This window comes from Spermophilus citellus (assembly GCF_964194105.1).
Source record: "Spermophilus citellus genome assembly, chromosome: 5".
In the NCBI taxonomy this organism is placed as follows: domain Eukaryota; kingdom Metazoa; phylum Chordata; class Mammalia; order Rodentia; family Sciuridae; genus Spermophilus; species Spermophilus citellus.
Window position 1 is genome coordinate 91975407 of NC_138186.1, and position 23913 is coordinate 91999319.

At 30.6% G+C, this 23913-nt stretch overlaps 1 protein-coding gene across 2 annotated transcripts in view; it reads right to left on the reverse strand.

The window, feature by feature from the left end:
- Positions 1-210: 210 nt before the first annotated feature.
- Positions 211-23913, reverse strand: part of IBTK (inhibitor of Bruton tyrosine kinase) — an 80266-nt gene continuing 56563 nt past the window's right edge. For both annotated transcript variants that reach the window (XM_081294318.1, XM_081294317.1), the window contains exons 23-29: positions 23297-23460; positions 21528-21620; positions 20840-20983; positions 13346-13495; positions 5535-5606; positions 4981-5113; positions 211-3712 (exon numbers count right to left, since the gene is read on the reverse strand). In XM_081294318.1, coding sequence (XP_081150444.1) covers positions 3584-3712; positions 4981-5113; positions 5535-5606; positions 13346-13495; positions 20840-20983; positions 21528-21620; positions 23297-23460 — 885 coding nt within the window. In that variant the 3' untranslated portion in view covers positions 211-3583. The remainder of the gene's footprint in view (positions 3713-4980; positions 5114-5534; positions 5607-13345; positions 13496-20839; positions 20984-21527; positions 21621-23296; positions 23461-23913) is intronic.

Consider the following 23913-nt stretch of genomic DNA (forward strand, 5'->3'; position numbering starts at 1 on the left):
ACAGGTAGAATTTCAATAACAAAAGAAAGAAAAGTTTAGAGGTCTGCATGAGCAAAGCTTGAATCATATTTGTGAGAAATATCAGTTCAAGTTTGGCTTCACCATTACATGAATACATGAAAAGAGAAAAATCATGCTGTAAATGTAAAGAGAATAACTTTAGTTTTCAGAGCCATGTAGAGATATGTTTTTGATAGTATGGTTGAGAAGTAGAAAGACTGGACCTAGGAGAGAGATGAAGGAAGGTATAGTAGCTAATGGATTAATACAATGATTCTCAATCACTTTCTCAATCTTTAAGGAGATGGAGGATAAAAACTGATTCGTAATGTTACTTGCCTTTTCAATCTCAATCTCTTAAAATTTCCAGAGGTTACGACATATATTGCAATAGACTGAATATACAAAAGGAAAATGAGAATCCAGAGGTCTTCTTTCAAACCAAACAGTAACAACCTAAATCTGAAAGATATATTTTTACTTGTAAAACAAATCCCCTTCTCCTTACTGATTTTGTTCCATAAAATTATTTGCTACAAATACTATGTTAGCATGTTGATTTATTTTTAAATGAATTAAATTGTAAAAGTCAATTTCAATTATGAATACATTCAACATTAATAGATATAATCTATATAAACAAAAGCTCTTTGGGTTCCTCAATAATTTTTAAGATTGTAAAGGGATCCTAAGCCAAAAACTGAGAATTGCCAAAAAGAAATAAGGACATAAAATACAGTAGTAATACTAAGAAAAAAAATGGAAATAAATTAAAGATATGAAAAAGTCAGAATTAAGAGACTGGATAGCCAATAAAGGCAGGGATAGGTAAAGGAACAGGGAAAAGGGCAAATAAGAAAGAAAATGAAATACCTGTACTTACAGCGGAGATACAGTTTGATAGCTTATATGTATGTACAGGAACAATTAATGTTTTGATATTTCCACATAACTGAAGCATCATCTCAAGCAAAAGATAGGCATTAGCATGAAGATCCTGAATCATTTGTCTCCAATTCCTCAGTTGAAGGTTGTTGTAGTTTTGTTTTTCTGAAAACATCTCTTACACTGCCAAACTTGGAAGTTTCTGGGTTACATTTTTTCTTTAGTGTTGGTTAAATTGCTTTAGACAATTGGCACTTTTAAAGAGGTAGCTGGCAATAGTTGTAGGGGAACCATACTTAAAAAAGAAGACTTCATTCTAAGTAGTCCCTTTCTCTACTTTCTTTATTGGAGGAGTTTACTTTCTTTAATTTATTGAAGTAAGAGAATACGCCTGCAGTTAACCAATAAGCCTTCTTCAGATTTAACATTTTATAAAATAGCTGTCAAACCCTTTACCAGGAAAAAAAAATACATATCACCTCCCCTTTAAAAGAGTTATAACCAATCCACCCATAACCAGTAATACCTTTCTCAATTGACTCTTGCTCCTATATGAAGCAGGATTTTCTTAAAATTTTAAGTCATCTATTTAGAATTTACAGAGCTCCGAATCCCAGAATTTTATCAATTTTTACTTTACCTAACTGGTAGTCTTCTTGATTTTGCAAATTTTAAGCATATTATGTTTCTAATATCCCTTCACCTTGAAATTACACCCCATCATCACCTTTCAGGCTTAAGTTCTATAATCATTTTGGTCCATCTTAAAGACTGCTTCATTCAAATGATCATTTAAATTTGCCATTGCTAGATTTTTTTTTCAATTTTCTTCTTTCTTGAGGTTATGAAATCAAATATGGACAAATTACTGCAAGAAGAATATTACTGTTAGAAAAAAAAATCATCACTTTCCTGGGCTTTATGTGGTAATGTTATAGGCTGTTATCTTCACAGAATCATTTATGAAGACACATCGTTTTAAACTATGCTTGATTTTCACTTTACCAGCAAAAATCTTCTTTTTCCAAATGAAATTTTATATAATGGCTCACTATTTAATCAGACCATAAAGTGCAACTGCTCTGATTAGTTTGTAAAGGACTAAAGCCTCACAGACTTGGTCAGCCTTTGTTCCTCTTTACATCCCATCCAACAAAGACCCTTGAGGGTACTTCCAGGCAGCATAAAATACATCAAGAAAATCATCATCTTATAGCATCTTTAAATATTAAAGATACCAATATGCACAGAATATCAAAACTCCAAATGAAATAAAATCAATTACTTCAGAAGGCTTTTTTACTGCAACATAAATAAAACATTATAAAATTCATTTTTTCTCAAACATAAAACTTTTCAAAGGTTCATATTGGAACTGTCCTTTTTAAAGCAGTCTAAGAATGGATACAACATCAACTTAACATATACTGTACATTAATATAGAATATCAAGAGAATAATTAGTAATTCTTCCCATAACTGATGTTAACATAGTACAAGGTATCAAGCACACATGAGTAGTCAATGAAGAAAGATTTTTTTCTTTTTTTATTGCACATTTGCTTACATGTCTGCTGCTTCCAGGAGAGCTAAACTTGAAATACTGAGTAAGCTTCTGCCATTTTTCCATCAACTGAATTATAGCAGTTAATTGCCTATATGTTCCCCCATGTTTATTTTCCAGAAACAAGAACATGAACCTTCCCAATTTGTTTACATAATGGAACACAGAGTTAACTTTAAGAAAAATTAAACACTCAAAAGCAAATCAGATAGCATACTATAAAGAAAACAATTTTTACATCCATACATATAATCCAGACTCACAGAACTTCTGATTATACAATATCGTAAAAAGTTAACTGTAAACCAACTCTCTTCAATTCTTCTGTGTATGAACAGGGATTTGGTTCAGAAAATTTTAACATTTTGAGAAACTGATGACTTTCAATTAGGCTTCCATAATGTCTTCTCTCTGCACACCCCCAAAACAAACAAAAAACCGCATCTACAAGGATTCCAAATTTTACAAAGAAACTACTATCTTGGACTAAATTGTTCAGAAGAGTTAAGTGTTCTTATTTTCTTTCCACTGCAATCTATCACTTAAAGCAAAAGAAACAATGTACTCTCCAAACAGAAATATGTCATTTAAGCAGGTCATGCTTTAAACACACATAAAACATTGACAGCCTGATGGAAAAGCAACAAGAATAGAGACTTAATTTTTATAGCAAACACAAAATTCTGGCCATTTATGGATCAGAAGTAACAACTGATGCTCCTATTTTAAGCTCATCAATGTCATATTATAAAAGCGAAGTAACAACAGATATGTGGCAAAAAATTATTTATCTCAAATGAAAAATTTATTTTAATGAATCACTCTTAAATTTTACACTTCACTCACAGTTTCATTTATAAGATTATTCAGAAGAAACAATCCTATTTAACCTTTACTTACTAAGTTTTTACTCTGAAATATTCTCACAAGATTTTCTAGGATCAAAATTATGGTGAATTTCTTTTAAATCATACAAACATTATAAACTGTTATCAGTGAAGAAATTAGATCATTGCTTATTCTGTCTAGAATGATCGGCTACCAAATCTTTAAGACCTCTTTTCCACAGCATATCTTTATGTTGTTAATAGCAATCACAATTATGAAAAATGCATCTCAACTCCACAGTGAATTACTATCCATGCTTATTCCACATAGGTACTGCCAGTGGTCCCTGCGGTGTCCTTTCAACAATGACAAACTCATCAGGGTTGCCAAATGCCTCATAGAAAACTAGTAAATCTTGTATTGCACGCTCCTCAATCTGAAAGAAGAGAGAAGGAAAAATGACTTGTTTTACTCTTTTAAGCATAAATTAAGCCGGATACATTAGTTTTCCAATTTCCTTTTAAGGCACTATCATTTTACATAAATGAAATACAGGAGAATTAAATCAGGTATCTTGTTATCACTTTTAAAGTAATCAGATACTCACTCTACTTGAAATTTAACTCTTAAGCAGAAGGAAAAAGAAACTGGAAATAATTGTTGTAATATACTCATTCTGTTTTATCCTGTAAGATACGTTCTGGTATTGTACAAGTCCTTTACATCTTGCTTCTGAGCTCTTCAATGCAAATATGGGTCTTGTCTGTTTCTATATAAATATGGGTCTTGTTTGTTTCTAAGCCTAACTCTCTGGTCATTCAATGAGTCTATAGAATCTTAATATCCCTCAAAATAAATTATTTTCCTTAAGTTAGCCAGAGATGGTATCTGTTATTTACAATCTAAGAACTCTTACTGATACAGAAGCTCTGAGAATATCAATAGATACTGTGAAATTCTCTTATTGGTCACTTTTTTTTTTTTTTTTAGAGAGAGAGAGAATTTTTTAATATTTATTTTTTAGTTTTCGGTGGACACATCATCTTTTTTTAATTTTTTATTTGGTGCTGAGGATCGAACCCAGTGCTGCGCGCATGCCAGGAGAGCATGCTACCGCTTGAGCCACATCCCCAGAGCATTATTGGTCACTTTTAAATCCTCAAACAGTCTCAAACACTACCAAAGCCAAAACTGTATGCTTTATCATAATTTACTGGTTCTAAATTAATTATCCTGAATACCGTCAATTAATATTTAAAATATTAAATGCCTCAGTGTAGTTATACCTGGCATTTACATTTTAATTTATTTTATTTTTTTAAAGAGAGAGAATTTTTAATATTTATTTTTCAGTTTTCGGTGGACACAACATCTTTATTTTATTTTATGTGGTGCTGAGGATTGAACCCAGCGCCCTGCACATGCCAGGTGAGCGCATTACCGCTTGAGCCACATCCCAAGCCCGGCATTTACATTTTATTGGTAGATATATATATCTGTTCAAACAAATATAATTTTCTTTTTTCTTTCTTTCTTTTTTTTTTTTTTTTTTGTGGTGTTGGGGATTGAACCCAGGGCCTTGTGCATGCAAGACAAGCCCTCTACCAACTTATATCCCCAGCCCAAATATAATTTTCTTAAGACACAAGGATAAAATGCAGTGTAGTTCTTCCCAAGTTAAACTCTAATAAGGATGTTATATACCTGAATCAAAGCCAAGGGTTTCTCTCGACTTCTGATAAGAGCTGCTTCCTGTTGTAGCTCTTCTTCTACAATAGATGCAAAAGTGACTGGAGCTACCATGGAAGAAGTAGTCAATGAAGAAGATAGCCAGGGACTGTAAGAACAATAATAATGAATTTCATTCATCTTCCCAAGTTTTGCCCAACAAAATTTCTTCTGAAATACTCTTTAGCAATGCCACTTTTTGTTTTTGTTTTCCAGTGACTACTAGATAAGGGGATCTGGAAGCTTTTGCAGAGATTATAGAATGATGACTATTAAGAAACAGAAAAAAAGATGATTATTATTTTGGATCAGTGTTATGTGAAATTCTGGAAAATTACAGAAAGTGGGGGTGGAGGAGAAACAATATAACTAAAGAAGAAATTGTGAAGCACAGAGTGTTCAAAAAATAATACATCCCATTAACACCATATTATTCCCAATGTCTTAACATTCTCTAAGAAACACTAACATTAACATTCTTTAAGCAGCAGTTCAGCTTTAGAGACCCAAAAGTAATCAATTAACCTTACTTGGGACTGTCTAAAAGTGGTAAATCTGAAATATGGTTGCCTTCTGGTCCTGCAGTACCATGAACAGAGCATCTGCAAAAGAAATGCAAAAACTGGAGACTAAAGCTGCTTATTAACAGACATGAAGAACTATAAGCTCCTAATTTAGGAGAGAAATTAATGTAGGCAAGCAGGCTTACCTTGAAAATTACAAGTACAAAAAATAATTTATAGATATTTTTAAAATGCTGCATATACAGTAACAAAGAAAGACTGCAAAAAATGATCTACTTTTTCTAATAGTCATATAACTATTTATAGTAATCAAACACATTAGGAAGTACAGAGAACTTTGTGAAATGTGTTTCACATTAATAAAATTTTATGAATTAAAATTACAAATTAGTATTAATTTTCAAAATACATGAAACCAAATAATTATCAGTCAAATCTTGTGAATGGCTAGTATACTGTGATAAGCTAGGGATCATATATAGAACAGGAATACAAGACACAAGCTCTAAAAGTTCATAAGCTGGATAAGAAAACCAACATATAAAATGGCATATAAAAGAATGAAAAAGAATTTAAGTAGTATATAACAAATCAAGTTCAACTGACTCCATGGACTAAAAAAACAAATATTTTAGTAACTTGATAGGGCCTCAGGGAGAAGAAAGAATTTGAGAGATTATAATAAAGAGGCATATGATGAGGGGGCAGGAAGCATTCAAGTAAGAAGAAAACACTTTAAAAAGATATTATAGACTGACCAAATTGTGGATTTTAGAGCTAGACAGGTCTCTAGACATTATCTAGATGAATCAAATGCCCTTTCATCAATGAGAAAATTGAGGCCTAGATGAGCAGAGTAAACAAATAAGGACTAAAATATTGACTTTCTGATTCATTTACAAACATTTATTGGGCATGATTTGGGACTGTGGTAGATACTGAGAATCAAGCAGATTAAAACTCAATCTCCTCCCCTCGAAAGATTCTAGTGGGAGATATTTTAAAATGCTGTATTTAAACAATGATAAAACAATGTATGAGAGTAATGTAACTGGTATCTATACTAATATGTACAAAGTGCTGAGGATTCATAGGCAAGATTAACATAATATGGAAGAGGGTATATGCTAATGACTTCATCAAAGAAATGACATTCATGTTGAAAAGAGCTGCTTTGAGATATGACTTTGGTTGCACAAATACACCATTAAAGAACCATTAAAGATTTTCAAAGGCAGGCTACTCTCTTCAATAAACACAAAATGATAGGACTGAAAACAAAAGGAGATTTTAAATGAAAATAAAATTTAAAAAACTGTTAAGACCAGGCACACTGAAAGCTAAAATATTTAGACCTGATATGTGTGCAAACAAATTTATTGAGACCCTAAGTATTTTCATGTGTATTATTTCATGTGTATTATTAAATCACATTTAATCCTTGTGATTCTTTGTGAAGAAAGTGTGTATTATTTACATCAAACAGATTAGGAAACAAAGACTTAAAGAATCTGGTATAAGCTCCCTGATTCAAATTGGATCAGGGAGCAAAGACATATTTCAAACCAAAGTCTTTTTTACTCAGAGTACAGTGAGTTTTCCATTACCACACAGCTGCCTTTATAGTCATGATTCCTCTTAGTCTGGAATGCATTCTACTTCAAATATCTAGAATGCTTCCTTAGTGACTGGCTCAAGATCATCTTCTTTGTCCTGCTATAAAACTCCAATCACTATCATAAAGCTCTACATACTCTCATTACTGCTTACATGTTTGTCCTAACTGCTAGACTGGTCTTTCTGAGCATAGGATTGTTTTGTTGTTCTCTCTACCTCTATGTCTAGCAGAATACCTAGTACACAGCCATTTATGAGAAACGAAGTAGAATGAAACAGCAACTCAGAGTTCTTCCATTTATTTGATATGGGATAAAACAAAAGGAGAATTTTGTTTTGATTTTAAGTTCCTTATTGCTTTGAATTACTCATAACTTTTTCTTCCAGGTATAGGTATAAAATATAAAACAAAGTGAGAATATCTCTAGCTATATGGTTCTTAGTTTTAACCAAGTTCTATGACTAGAAACCTACTAATTTACCTCATACCTAAAAGAAAAATCCCCCAGGACATAATAGAGGACAATTTCAGTCCAGGGAAAAAATGAAGTGAAAAAGATGAATAAGAAAGCTGTTGAGATAAACTTGTTATGCAATAATGAGAACCTGGACAAGAATGTAAAATAAATAGAGAAAAAAATCTATATTCTAAGGGAACTACTTTAGAGACTAAATGTAAATTCCCTTGGTAGGTCTTAAAGTCAATCTAAGAATAGAGAACAAAGGTTTTCTTGGGAATTAAAGAACAAAACAGATAATGACTTATATGCTAAAAAATCATCCCATTGTTCTAGGGACATTTCTGAAGAAAAGCAAAAAATTAAAATATTATGTCACTAGCTAATAAAACTGAATAATAGTACTAAAATTATTTTACACAGATCTTATAAAATCAAAGTGAAACAACCAAAGCTCAAGTACAACTTATTAATGTAATGTTTTATAACTCTGATATACATTATCTGACATAGCCTTAGAGTAAACATGTATGATAGTATTACTATTCTCATAAATGATATATGATGAGGTTCAGAAAGGGTTACAGTGTTAGACTAAATATCAAATCTGTTTCTTAACATTATAATCCCAGAACTCTTTCCACTAATAATTTTTTTTAATGAACAATCTCATTAATTATAAATTTATTCAAAATAACTTAGGGGTCTCAAAATTTCATCTTAAAATTGAAGCAAATTAATTAAATAAAATTGACAGTTTTTAAAAATCAAACAAATACTTAATAGTATTATTAATAAGTTTTTAATAGTAACAACAAACAAACAGACATTCCTATAGACAATCTCTATAATATTTAGCCTTCTGAAAATAAAAAGCAATATAAAAAAGGTTAGCTAAAATCTTTTTTGAAAGATTTTTTGTTCCAACCAGGTGCAATGGCACACTTCTGTAATTCCAACTTCTTATGAGCCTGAGGCAGGAGCTCACAAGTTTTAGGTCAGTTTGAGCAACTTAGTAAGACCTTGTCTAAAAACTAAAATTAAAAATGACTGGGATACAGCTCACTGGTAGAGCACTTGCCTAGCATATGTTAGGCCCCAGATTCAACCCCCAGTACTGCAAAAGAAACAAAAAACAAACAAAAAACCCATCAAATAAATAAAATATTTTTGTTCAAACTGAAGAAAATTAACATTGTCAAATTTAGACCTGATGAGAACAACTACATTACTTTTTGCTCCATTTTTAAAATAAAATTGTATACTAGTTTGATTACAATAGTTTTTATGTAATATTAGAGCTGATATAATTGTACAGTAATTTTGTTTCATAAATAGCTTTTCTTACTAATTAAAAACACAAGCTCACATTTTCTTGCCCAGAACTACATAAGAAGTTATCTTAAGTGAAACAAAAACTAAAAAAAAAACACATAAAATAAAAAATAATAAACACATAGAAACTGTACAAATTCCCCTCTTCTAAATTTTGACATCTCATACAACATTGCCTTTTTTGCCTTAGCCTTGGAAAAAATCACATTTTCTACAATTAAAATAAGAATGAAAAATTTGTAGAATTTCTTTAGATGGGCCTCTCACCCCTACCACCCCAACTCCACAAAGGATCATAAGCATTCCTATCTTCTTACTTTAATTTCCACTATTTCCTATTTATACTGTCCTTTCTTCTCTCTTTTTAAAAATCTCATCCCAAGTTCAAAAGATTGTGACAATAAAAGGGATCAATAATTAAGTGATTTTTTTTCCTCACTGATCTTTTTTTTTTTACTCACATGGTCATAAATATAATTATCACATATTTGGAACAGAATAAAAATATTATAAATATTATATTATAAATTAAATATAATTATATTTATATATTTTATATATGATTATATTATAAATTAAATATAATTAAATATTATAAATATTTTTATTCAGTTCCAAATATGTGATAATTATATTTATGACTACATGAGTTAAAAAAAAAAAAAAACCTTCTTCAATGAAATCATTCCTAACAACTCTAATCCATGGTGGTCACTTTTCCTTCTCTGAACCACTCATTTGGCATTAATCCCATATCATGTGTGACCTCTTTAATATTGCTAAGTTGTATTATAATTTCATTCTTGTCTGTCATTTAACTTTTCTGTGTATATATTTAGATTTATCAACTAGACTTCAAACACATTAAAGGCTGGACCTGTGTTTTATATTTATATGAAGCCAGTAAAACATGTGCTTCTATCAAGTGTTCCATAATTTGGTGATTATATATTTTAATTTATCTATAAGGAAATATAAAACACTGCAAAGAAACAGATTTATTTTGATTATGATTCACAAACCTTCTATAAAGAAATAGAAACTGAAACATAAGCTATGTTTTCTTTTTGAAAATTATTATTCATGATCCCTGTAGCTATTTAAAACATTAACTCTCATACTAAACACATATGGATACGTGACTAAGCCACACACTCCAATTCAAACTTCCAAAGCAATATATCTATAATGGCACATTTTTCACAACTAAGAGTCTTGATGTTATAGCACACTCTAGTGATCAACTATGAAACCACAGATTTTTAATGTTTTGTGAGTCCCATGACAAATATTCATCCAAATAAAAATTTTATATTTCAACGTATATCTTTAACATTTAAAATGTAAAATATTACAAAAACAAACTTAATTTTCATACTTTAAAATTTATACATCTAAAGCAAACACTATAGCTCACTAAATTAGAAACAAATGTTATTTGAAATAGCTAGTTTTTATTTATTCATTCAGTCATTCACCAAATGTTCACTGGGTCCTACATGATAGGAACCATTGTAAGTATTAGTGATACGATGACTAGCAAAGAAAGACATCTTCCTTGCTCTCATGGAACATATAATTAAGTGTACAGACATAAAAATATTTATAGTAAACAAACATTAAAGAATCACACTAATAATAATTGTGGAAGGTACAATGAAGGAATGATACGGAAATATATAACAGGAACTTCAGCCAGTAAATGAAGTCAGACTTCTCTAAAGTAGATGACAGAACAGAGTCTGCATGAAGAGTAAAGAGTCAATTAGTCAAAGGATAAGAAGGAGGAAAAAAAAGAAAGTGTATTTGAGAACAAAGAAAAGGCCAAGAAGGTTAGAATTTAGAGATCTTGTTACAAGAGAAAGCTAAAGAGGTTGGCAGGAGCCAATTATGTAGGTCTTAAAGGCCACAATACAAGTTCTGGCCTTTGTCCTAAAAGCAGGAAGCTCCATATTTTCAAAAGAACACACTAGTTTAATATATTGGAAGAAAGGGAAAAGGACTATGCATGCAAGACCAGTTAGGAAGGCCATTATGGTAGTCCAGGTAAAAAAACATAGTAGTTTGAATAAAAGTGTAATGGTTCTAGATATAAAGTTTAGTCTATAAATATTTCAGAGTGAAACTATCATGTCTTGATAAAAGACTAAATATTGGTGAGGAACACAGAGGTTTTAAAAGATTTCCAAATGTTATTTACTGAGGATTAAAAATCAGGAAGAATAGGTTGTTTTATGTTTTGTCAACATTTTTGATGTTAAGTTTGATTCTGGACATCCAGATAGGATGAAAAGGTCAAGACACTTGGATAACTAAATCTGAAGCTCAGATAGATAGGGGCAGGAGACATAATTATTTTGAATCATTCTTTAGAATATACATGATAAACTGAACACAGGTTCATTAAACAAATAGTGTAGAAAGTACATGATCAATGACCTGTAATTAAACTTCTAGTAAGATGAATCACATAAAAAGTCCATGGTGTTGGCAATATGAAGGTTATTATTGAACTCAGCCTAAACTGCTTTCAGTTTAACAGTGAGGGTAGAAGCCAGAATTAGTTACAAAATGAGTGGGAACGGGCAGTTCTTTTGAGAAATCTGGTGATAAAGGAAGTGTGGAATTGGTACTTAAAGGACAATTATTAGAATTAAATACGGTAACTGAGTGAGGGATTAATTATCCCACCCAGACCACATGGGAGGAACCTGAGCATATTTAAACTCAGATGGGAAGAATCACACTAATAATAATTCAAGAATTACACTAATAAAAAAATGGTGCCAAGCACAGTGGTGCACACCTGTAATCCCAATAGCTCAGGAGGTTGAAACAGTAGGATCCTAAGTTCGAAGCCCTTAGGGAGACCCTGACTATTTCAGATTCTATTTTTTTTAATATTACAATAAAGGTGAAAAATGAGACCCAAGGTCATTACAGAGGATTTGTTGGTATTTACTTTTTCTTAAATACATTTTTTAAACTAATATATTTTTTAGTTGTAAATGGACACAATACCTTTATTTTGTTTATTTGTTTATTTTTATGTGGTGCTGAGGATCAAACTAAGTACCTCACAAGTGTGAGGCAAGAGCTCTATCACTAAGCCACAACCCCAGCCCCAGAAACTAATATTTTTAATACACCAAAGATCATCAGCATGTTCACTCCTATTGCCAAGTTACTTTACTTTAATATAAATTCAGGAATATAGCTTCTTCTACTATCTTTCTCAATGAAGAATGCTCTTAAACTTACCAAGAGCAGATTTAAAACATTTTTTAAACTATTTATTTAAAACCAGATTTCTTAATATTTGATAATTAAAACAAAATGTAGAAACTGAATGATGAGTCTAATACTTCCTCTTCATAATGCTTTATGGAACTATTTATTTGCTTAAGCTTTTATTTTCTTTAGACTGTCAGTTCTATGAGTAGGGGCTATATTGATTTTTTTTTTCACCAATATGTAATTTAAGTAGTTAGCATAATGTCTGATACAAAAACATGGTATAAATTTTTGCCAATTTTAACACTTGTGTATTTTACATAGCACCCAACTTTTATTTATAAGCCTATCATAAAAAATTTTTACCTATAAATTTTTATGTAAAAAAGTTATAAGCTGGGGCAGGGGATGTGGCTCAAGCGGTAGTGCACTCGCCTGGCATGTGTGCGGCCCGGGTTCGATCCTCAGCACCACATACAAAAACAAAGATGTTGTGTCCACCGAAAACTAAAAAATAAATATTAAAAAAATTCTCTCTCTCACTCTCTCTTTTAAAAAAAAAAGGCTATAAGCTGTTTTATATGTATACACTGAATATCAAAAACAGCTAGAGAAAAAAATCTAAAACTATTAAAGGTACAATCAACAGGGGATGAGTAGATTCTGGTATATCCATACAGAAAAATATTATTTAGCAAAGAAAAAAAAGTAATCAACTGCTGGTTAAAACATGGATGAGTCTTGAAATAATCGTGCTGAATAAAATATGACAGATTATAAAAAAAGGTATATACTATATAGTTCCATTGATGAAAAAGTTGAACAAATACAAGCTAGTCTCTACTGAAAAAAGTAAACTGGTAACGGGGGAAGGGAAATAAGAAAAATTCTGAGAATGATTATGTTCATTATCTCAAAAGTGGTGAGGATTTGACAAATATGCACATATATTAAAACCTCAAATTGTATACTTTAAATACATGCAGTTTATTGTAAGGCAAATACCTCAATACTGTTTTACGGGGAAAAAAAAAGATAAGGAGAAAGGGAATAGGAATACTACTTTTAATTTTGAATATAAAAAAACTGCCTCATAAATTTTTTATCATTTCAAACCATATAACAACCATAGAATAGTTTAAGGTAAAAAATATATTGGTTTTGCTTCATTACCTTACAACTTTTGGAGCCTGAGAATTTTCAGTTCCTTTAAAACAAACTTTTTTGACATGATCTCCTGAACTATGACCAGTAACAGATTTTTTTTCTTCTAGTAAGAAATCCCGGAATGACTTGGATGAAGCTGAATGTAGAGAAGATGCCCTGAAAAAGAAAGCAAAGATCATGTTAGAACATCCATTTTGTAAAATGGCATTCGTGGAAATTAAAGGACATACATAGAATATATATATGAAAAATTTAACAATATAGTTTCCAATATAATGGTCAATCCTTGCTATCAAATGTTAACCAATCAAAACTATGAGTAAGAAAAAGAAATCAGTGGACAATACCACTAAGGATAAATCTAGATGTTGAAAATAGCAAGGATACTGAAATAGCTATTGTAACTATGCCTCAGACAACAACAGGAGCAAAGATATACTCAGAAGGAATAAAAACTGGTTGGGCTAGGGATGGGGCTCAAGCGGTAGCCCACTCGCCTGGCATGCATGCAGCCCGGGTTCAATCCTCAGCAGCACATATAAACAAAGATGTTGTGTCCGCTGATAACAAAAAATATTAAAATTCTCTCCCCCCCCTTCTCTCTTTAAAAAAATAAAAATAAAAATAAATTTTAAAAAAACTGGTAAACTCAGTACAGGAACAGAAACAAAATAGAACAAAATGATGTTGAAAAGACAAAATTAGCACTTGGATGAACTTTGGAGACTAAGAAGTCAATAGGCATCATATAAACAATAGAAATCTTGGGCGTGAGAAAAAGTCAGCCTTGAGGAATTACAGGATATGAAAAGTACTGTAAGCAGAAGAGAGAGTGAGATGGCAGACCAAAATATTTAAACAACAGCTGAAAATTTTCCAAGTTTGGTGGAAGAAAAAATTTAAAAATCTAAGTTTTAACAAACATCAAACAAGATAAATGCAAAGATAATCACACTTAGGGACATCATAGGCAAACAACTTAAAACTAAAGATAAAAAAAATTTATTGAAGCAATAATAGAAGTATAACACAATATGAAAATGGCTAGCTTGTTATGGAAACAATGAAGTCCAAAAGACTTCACTGGAAGTGGGAAGACATCTTTAATGTGATGAAAGGAGGAAAAATGTCAATCCAACTTATATCCATGTGAGTAAGCTTGGAAGAGGGCCCTCTGCAAGTCAATCCTTAAAATTATTATAGTTCTGGATGAACCCTAAGGGCAGCATTGGGAAGCTTGAAGAGGAACACAGCTAACATTCTAGACTCACAGGTTTTGTGAGAAATAATTGTTGTTTCTTTTAAGCTGCTTTGTAGGGATAATTTGTTATGCTGATTCCATATTAGAAGTCATTTACCCTACATAAAACCTGAGACAATATAAAGAAATTTTCTTTATAGATTTGCATCAGAAGATGACCTACTAAGCTTTCATGTTAACAATATTCCTTCAAGAGAACTAGTCTTTGGCCTTATCACAAAAATTTTCCCCAAAACATACACATATACAGAACACAAAAGTCAAACACACATACAGTTCAAATTTCCTTTCCAAATCCTTTCTCCCCTCAAAAGTTCACTATGATATAAGTTAACTATGATATAAAATACAGTGTGTATCATTAATTGTTGGGAACACTGTTTGCAAATATTCTTACTAGCAAATTCCCTGTCTCCTGTAAATTATTTTTCTAAATACAGAAACCTGGAACTATCACTATTGAAACGTACAAGTTGTCAAATTCATTCTAGTGGTTAATCTGAATTAATTAATTAAAGCATGATTTGTATCCCACAGGTTATTTTTTAAGAAGTTACTTAGGGTAAAAGCTCTCCAAGAATAAATATAAGTAAGACTGCTTATAAAATGTTTTAACTCACATATTCATTAGTTACACACAGTGATCAATTATAAAATGTGGTATGAAGAATTCTTCAAAGAAATCCCAAGGTTCTTTCCACTGATTATGCCATGATTTGATACAGTGTCTACACAATTTTACTTTCCTCATAGGCTCTGGTTATTTTCCATTTGAGTAGCCACAGAAACTTCATGGAAAAATATTTGTAGACATTTATATCCACATGAAAATTAACAAAAATTGTATTCCTCAGCTAAAGTACCCCTGAAACTTTAATGAATACATTTCTAGCTCAAAAAAGTTGAATAATTGGAAACTACTCTATATATGTTAGCTAGTTCTCGATGGAATTTGGAAAAATTTGCATTCATATATCAAGCCAGGCCATGAAGACTGTGTATTCTTCCACTCAAGATGACTGATGAGAAATGTATTACTTCTCCAAGTAAAACACTTGAAGATGAAAAGTGGCCAAATCTCATATATACTTAATGTTTTCACATTAGATTTAAAATTCAAATGGTTAGAACTCCATTCCTGTGCAAAAAACAATTGTCTTTAATACTTTACTTTGCCACATCTAATTATAGGCAACAAGAATAAAACTATAATTGTGAATTTATATACTAGGTGAAAGAATGTGTAAAAAGGCTAGCAAAAATCCTACCACAACCACAAGCAGATTTAGAGGGCTGATCTGTGATTTGCAAATGATGAACTGTACATTAACTTTAATATTAAGATATAGTATAAAAACATCCTGTAAAGAAATAAATTCTGATTAGATGATACATTAGATGATGATAATGTATATTTGAGAAATATTTAAAATACTATAATCATGAAAAGACTCTGAAACACAATCCACAAATTAGATTAAAATGCTAATTTCAGATCAATTTTTTTATTTTATTAAAGTAGAAAAATGTTTAAATTCTTTCAGTGAGTTTTTAAACCAAGGCGTTTAAGGGATGTTCTCAGGAATTTCTAGCATATATTGCATATGTGCTACTCAGGTACTCTGTGTACCATAGTAAAAATCAAGTGTTATTATTATAAATAATACTGTGGTTGCTTCATAATTTCAAAGATAATTCTATACATAATATAAAATTAAAATAACTTTTAATCATACAAACCAGCACACCACATTGTATCTACTCAATAATCACAGTTCAATTTAGAATTCCTTGCAATTTTATAGAAATCTCAGAAAGAAAATTATGAATTCCCAGCACTACAAAATATAGCATGAAGAAAGAAAATTAACAACCTAATAATTTTATTTCAATTTATACTAAACATGCCTCAAAGTTCCTATATACCAAATATTAAATATTTAATGTGAATGCGTTCTTAAAATTTATAATGTTTTGATTTGTGCCATTAACTTAGAATAAAATTCTCATAATCTAATAAAAAATATATGTATATATTTATTTTAAATATATACTTATATATACATTTCTACATATATACTTTACAAAGTTGCTTCAATTCACTCTTTAATAAGTATAAATAAAAACAATGCATATATTCAAAATAATTTTGCAGAAATCAACTTTAAAAGATCCTTAAGATTTAACAAAAATGTATTATCATTATAAAATGCATAATTATTAATTTTATGACAACTCAAGACACTTCTAACCTTTATAATAATTCAAAATAAAATTGTAATTTGCCACAAAATTCATTACTCATTTATTTGTATTTAAATTTTCCAAGTAGGTTTTCATAAAATAATTTTAAAATAAACATTATTTAGATTTAATAGTTGCCAAATACTTCTCAATGAAAAGTACACTGATTTATGTTTTGGGCCAAATTTCATGGCATTTTCTTCCTATCTTTCTAGACTTCTCCTGAATATTTTCATAATAGACTACTTTTAAAATTTAGAAAGTGCCTTCAAAGTAGGACTCTCTGAGCTCATGTTGCTAATAATTACTGGAGAAACATTTTGCCTAAATTTGTTTTTTTTTTTTTTATTGATTGTTCAAAACATTACAGAGCTCATGATATATCGTCTTTCATACATTAGAACATTAAAGTCTGAAGTGTCAGATAAATAACTACTCTTCCCTTTAATACTTTTTTCCTGAAATTTCACCTAAAGTGAATAGAAAAGCAACCAGAAGAGTGTAAGCCCACCTCACACCAAAAAAAGAATAAGATATTAAGAGATGACAGACTAAAAATAGCAACATGTTTTTGGAGAATGAAGAGGCAGAGTGATAGCTGGTAGAGTGGGAATTAAAAAAAAAAGCCTGTCACCAATTAGGTGGTAGTACTGTGAAAAGATCAAAAGCCTTGGAAAGCTCATATATTGTATCAAATATTGAATTAAGAACATGGCTAAAAATGTGAAAACTGGTTTTTGAAGTTTATTTGTTGGCATAATTGAGAATAGTAAATGTCCTAATTTCATGAGGTCACATGACTGCACCTCCTATACCTTATCAAAAGGAAAATCTGATTCAAAGACACTACTAGTAAAATAGAAAGGCAGAAGCAAACTATTTGCTTCTGTACAAGTTTATACAATAAATGGTAAAGTGAGTGAAAATCTATATTCAATGAGAACTTCAGTCTCTGCCCTAAAGTATTTACCCTGATCAGCTTCCAAAATGCTGGCAACCAAATTTATAGACCTTCACAACAAATAATTAAATCTGTTCTTTAAAAAAATTGACATGCCCCCAAGCATGGTGGCACAGGTCTGTAATCCTAGTGACTTGGGAGTTTGAAGCAGGAGAATTCAAAGTTCAAAAGCCACCCTCAGGGGGCTGGGGATGTGGCTCAAGCGGTAGCGCGCTCGCCTGGCATGCGTGCGGCCCGGGTTGGATCCTCAGCACCACATACCAACAAAGATGTTGTGTCCGCCCAGAACTAAAAAAAAAATAAATATCAAAAAAAAAAATTCTCTCTCTCTCTCCTCTCTCTCTCTTTAAAAAAAAAAAAAAAAAAAAAAAAAAGCCACCCTCAGCAATTTTTCAAGGCCCTTATCAATTTAGCAAGACCCTGTCTCAAAATAAAAAATAAAAAGGGCTAGAATGTGGCTTAATGGTTAAGTGTCCCTTGGGTTCAATCCCCTGTACCAAAAGAGAGGGGGGAAAAAATCATCAACATCCTATGGAGACCAAGGAAAAAAAATACCAAGGAGGTAACCAATATTAGGGTGGTGCTTCCTAAGGATACCCTAAGGATATTGCAAAGCATCCTAAAGTCATACCTATTCCACACAGGCACATGGTGCTTCTAATCAGAACTTAAAACAATAATCTAAAGAATAAAATATTAAAATGAACCAAGAAATATACAGAAAAGAGCGAATAAAACAGGAATATAAGTCAATGGCTATTTTTAACTTTTCATATATGGAACCATATTTCTTTTTTCTGACTGGCTTTTTTTCCACAATATTATATCAGTGAGATTCATCCACATAGTATTTAGTCATAATTCATTTTTTAATCACTGGGTAGTGTTCTATTACTTTAAAAATGCATCCATTTAATGCTGATAGATATTTAGGCTATTTCCAACTTTAGTTATTACAGATAATGTTGTTACAAACATTCTTATATATGTTGCCTTTTTTTGGTGATTAAAGATTTTAATAGTTGAAAATAATCAAGGAAATATTTGAGAATATGAAATGGGAAGACAAATATATGGACAGTAGAAAAATTAATTACAGAAATCCAGGAGGACCAATATCTGATTAGTATAAATTCTAGAGAAAACAAAAGGAAAAGTTATCAAAGGAATAGTTCATACAATTTTTCTAAACCTAAGGGCATGCTGTTCTCAATTAACCCAAATTCTCAAAATAATGTCAAAACAAACCCCATGAAAGTACATAATTTTGAAATTTCTGAACACTAGGAATAAAGAAAAGTATAAATTTCTAGGGGGAAAACAAAGGTGAAAGAAGGATAATGGGGGGTAACATAAAAAGAAATGGAAATCAAATGATATTAGACTTCCCAAAAGCCACAGGAATAACAAAAAGGAATAAATTCTCCAAAGGATCCCAACTTAGAATCTTGTTCCAATCTAACTAGCAATCAATAATAAAAAAGAAAACAACAAAATGTTCATGTATAAAAAACTCCAAAAACGTAAGCAGTTCATATTCTTTGTCAGCAAACTACTGGAGTTGTACTACATCAAAACAGGGAGTAAATCAAAAAACAGACAAACACAAAACGTAGAAAACAAGATTAAATACTGGAGGAAAGCAAGGACATTTCTAAGATGACAATTAAGGAAAATCCAAGATGGCAGATAATCCACAGGCCTAGAAAAGACCCAGTTCAGACCAAAGAAAAACACAAGGTTCTAAGGCAGAAGCCTCTAAGAAAACAAATGTAATTTTTTTTCTTCATTTATTTTTTTGTTTAAATAAGGAAACCAATTGATGGCACATCTAAAACAACATTACTAAGCCAAATGCTTCCAAACATAGTTAGTTAATGCTTTCAAATTACAATAATTTTAGTATCTTAATGATTATTTCAATAATACTTTTTTCCCTCTTGCTATTTTCTACACCAGGGAAAACACAACTCAATGTTGTTAACAGTTACACCATAAAACCTACAAAGGCAATAAGCAAATTGGTCTTGCTTTATTGTCATATCACCAGAAATTAGAAGAATGTCTTGCATGTGGAAGATGTTTAAGAAATACTGAAGAATTCAAAAAATTTCTGCTAAGACCAGTTTCTCAAGTGTCATCCTCAGTTTTCTTCTACTTCAGTATTCCAATTTCTTGTGTTTACTTTCTTTGGTCAGAAACTGTACTTTAGACCTATTAGCAGCTCTGACTAGCATTATGTTAATTCCACTGGCAACACTCAAAACTGAGTGTCATTCCCCCTCAGTAGGAAAAATATTCCCTTTTACAAACAGAATAATTTAGCATTAGAAACACTGAAGGATTTTCCCAAACTAAGGGTGGCTACCAAGATCACCCTCAGTTCCTGTGAAAGAAAGTGGGTTCTACCTCTTCCTGTATGTGCTTCTCTAGAACTGGTTTCCAGATATTCTGATGTGGATAACAAAGAAAAGGGCAGATGGAAGGGTAGCAGAATACAGCTTATTTTACACATCTCAAAATTGTCATCTGACCTCTTCGAAGATTACTCCTATAATTATGCCACTTTGGGTAAATTATAATAGAGAAAACATAAATAATGTAATGTTAACAGCATTGTTTTAAAAAGTGACAACAAGCTTTGTATAACTATGTAAAGACATTTATGATGCATACAAAAGGACAAAGGAATAAGGGTACTAAAAATAAAATTTGCTTTCATGAAAATGTCCTATGGGTGTAATTTATTTATTATAAAATGAAAAAGTAAACTTATTTTAAGTCACTTTAACAAGAGAAGTTTAGCAGAATAACAAGAAGAAATTATATTCACAATGAAAAACATTTGAAAATCATGATATAATGTCAATACATTAAAAATTAAAACAAAACAAAAAAATCCCATTTTTGACTTAAAAGCAAAGGAAGGAATGAAATATTTGCTAATATAGGCAGGGAAAACCCCAGGAGTAAAAGAATCACTTTATAATATAATAAACCGATCTAAGCTAATTTTAATAAAACTGATACATACCATGCATTGACTGGTTTGGGGACTTTGGAAGGAGTGGTTAAAACTGTTTCCATGCTACTCATTCCTGAATTATTTTCTTTGGTAGTCAATGCGATCATTTTTCGTTGCTTCTGAGAAAGTTTAACTCCAGGAGAAACCATTTTGCTGAAGATTAAATTAAATTAAATCAATTAGTTTCACTGCTCCTGAGAAAGTTTAATATCATGAAAAATAATTTTGCTAGAAATTAAACCAATTAGCATGAATTTCTTTAATGAAAGTTAGAGATAAGGATAATATTTCCTATTTATTTGGTGTGACTTTACTATTTGATCAAGATGTTCACAAAGTATCAACAGTGGTGATATCAATTTATACTATCAATCATTAAGTAATAGCTATGATTGATTCCTCCTTCATATACTTTTCAAGGATAATTTACATTACAAAGCTTAAATCTTTGATTTTTCTTCAAGAACAGATCACATGGTTTCTAGCATGTGATACTGTTTTGTATAAAAGCTAGTCTATCAACTTAACTCAATCTTTACACAGATTTAAGAAATATTATAAAGGTTAAATTACCTAGAAAAAGGCTTAAATCTATTAGAGAAATAATAAGGCAGAGAAATAATGGGAACGATCCAACGGATCTTTCCAATTTTTTAGGACAGGAATATAATTTTTTTTTATGATTTTTTTAACCAACCCTAAATTTGACTTAGGTGTAGCTCCACATTTTTGTCTACTTTCTTCTATTTCCATGATGGTTCTGAGATCCACGACAGGAGGGCTGACAGGACTAAAAGAAATTAAAGAATTACTTTACAAAAGCCTTCAATTACCTTTAAAGCCCAACCCCAAACTTCAATGAAACTATAAATTATATGTAGATTAATAATGAAAGTATAATTTAGAATTGTTTTGCTGAAACAAAATTCTTATTAGTATTAACAAAAACAGACATTTTCTAGAAAACCTTAGGATATTCAACAATATTGGAAACCCACCAAAAGTAGCTAGCTATACCATAAAAAAAAAAAATATTCTATGATTGTTACAGTTTCTAACCTAAATGAAATCTATGACACAGCTAAAAATAAAGTCATATTACTATATATTGAAGGATAACCTGTTTTTTCTTTCAAAAAGAAAAATATTTACTATATTTCTGTATTTATTCCCACTAGATGATACTTCAGAATGATGTAGAAATGTTTATGTATCCATTAATATGTAAAATATTGACCAATTTATATACCTAGGCACTATTTTTAAGACATCTTTAGAAAATATTCTAACATCAGTACTCAGAATATGTTTCCAGATGTCCCCAGAAATTGTTATGTTACTTAGAATGCCAAAACATTTCAGACTAATTTCTGAGCTACCATCAGACCATGAAGCAACATAAACTGAAACATCATATACTTTGTTCCAATACATAACAGAGCACATTCCAAAAACATTGCACAAATGGTCAGAGTGATAATATAATCAATAAGTGTTAGCCTATAATCAACCAAAGTAGTTACATAAAAATGAAGCACAAGCTCAATAACCCTACAAAAGAGCAACCTATGCATTCTATTTACAAATATTCCTTCATTTGACTTCTAAATAAAAGAAAAATATGCATAAAATATAAGTAAAAAGACAGTATAACATTCAATAAATATCCTCAGATATACTAACAATGAACAGTAATTTTTATGAGATTTTAAATACCCACTAAGGTGCAAACATTTACCTGTATAATAATATATTTTGTGAGATAATAAGGCACTCTATTATGCATATATGGAACAAAGATTATGATGTTCCAGTTAATACTACTTCATGGCCTAAAGGTAGCTCAGAAAGCATAAAACTTACAAATTAAAAAAAAAAATGGTTTTCCTAAAAGGAAGATGGGGTATTTTTTTAATTCTGTTTTTGTCTTGGTTTTTAAGTTTTTAACTGACACATAAAAAGTATACCTATTTATGGAATACCATGTGATCTTTCAACATACATATATATTATGAAATATTTCAATCAAGGTAAAACTGTCCCCTCAAACATTTATCATGTCTTTATGGTGAAAATATTCAAAATCTTTTCTTTCAGCTTTTTTTTTTAATAAGCAGCATATTATTATCTATAGTTATCCTACTGTGCAACAGAACAGCAGAACTTCTTTCTTCTATGACTTAGTACCTTACATATGCATCAGTCTTTCTCCATCATTACCTTCCCCTTGAGTGGGAGTTTTAATTAATATACATTAACAAAGAAAAATATGCTATAATATACTGACAATAATACAAAGACAACTATATTTTCCCTGGGTGGGGATAAGCCTATTATATTGATTAGCAATTTGTATGCATATAGGTAATTTTATGTATAGTAGAGTATATTAATATTTTTTAAAATTTTTTTATTTGATTAAAATTAATGATATTTCTCAGATACAGAACAAAATGAAAATTCTACCTGAAAGAGCCAGCAACCCAGCTGGAAGAACTTGTTACATCAATTCTGTTACTGGGAATGGGCTGTGGAGTAGATACTTTAAGTATTGATGATTTTTCCCATGGTTTGAAATCTTCCCTAGAAGATGTATTAGTTGTACCATTAACATAAGGTTTAACTTTCACCTAAGGGAAGGGGAAAAAAACATTAAAGTTAATAAGAGCAGATACCTAGCTCAGTAGCTAATATGTAGTTGATTCTTAACAAATATTAGTTACATTATGGAAAATCTTCTGATAATAAACCATCTAACATTTTTAATTCATATTCTTCTACAGGTTAATGCTTTAACCAATTCTCAAACAATCAGATGATTGTGAGCTTGGAGAATAATTTTTAGGGATAATGTTTGCCTATTAAACTTATATTTATACAAAGAGTAAACAAGAATGTTAATATATAGAAGCTATACAGTAAGATATGAAGCAGCAATTTTAAATTAATGTCCACAACTTCAGATATGAAACAAAATGAAAATTTGGTATAAATGTCATAAAAACTCACTCTGAACATAATTAAAGGACTCTGAATAAAATTGAAGTCAAATAATACTGATATTTCAAAAGGGACCTGGAAAC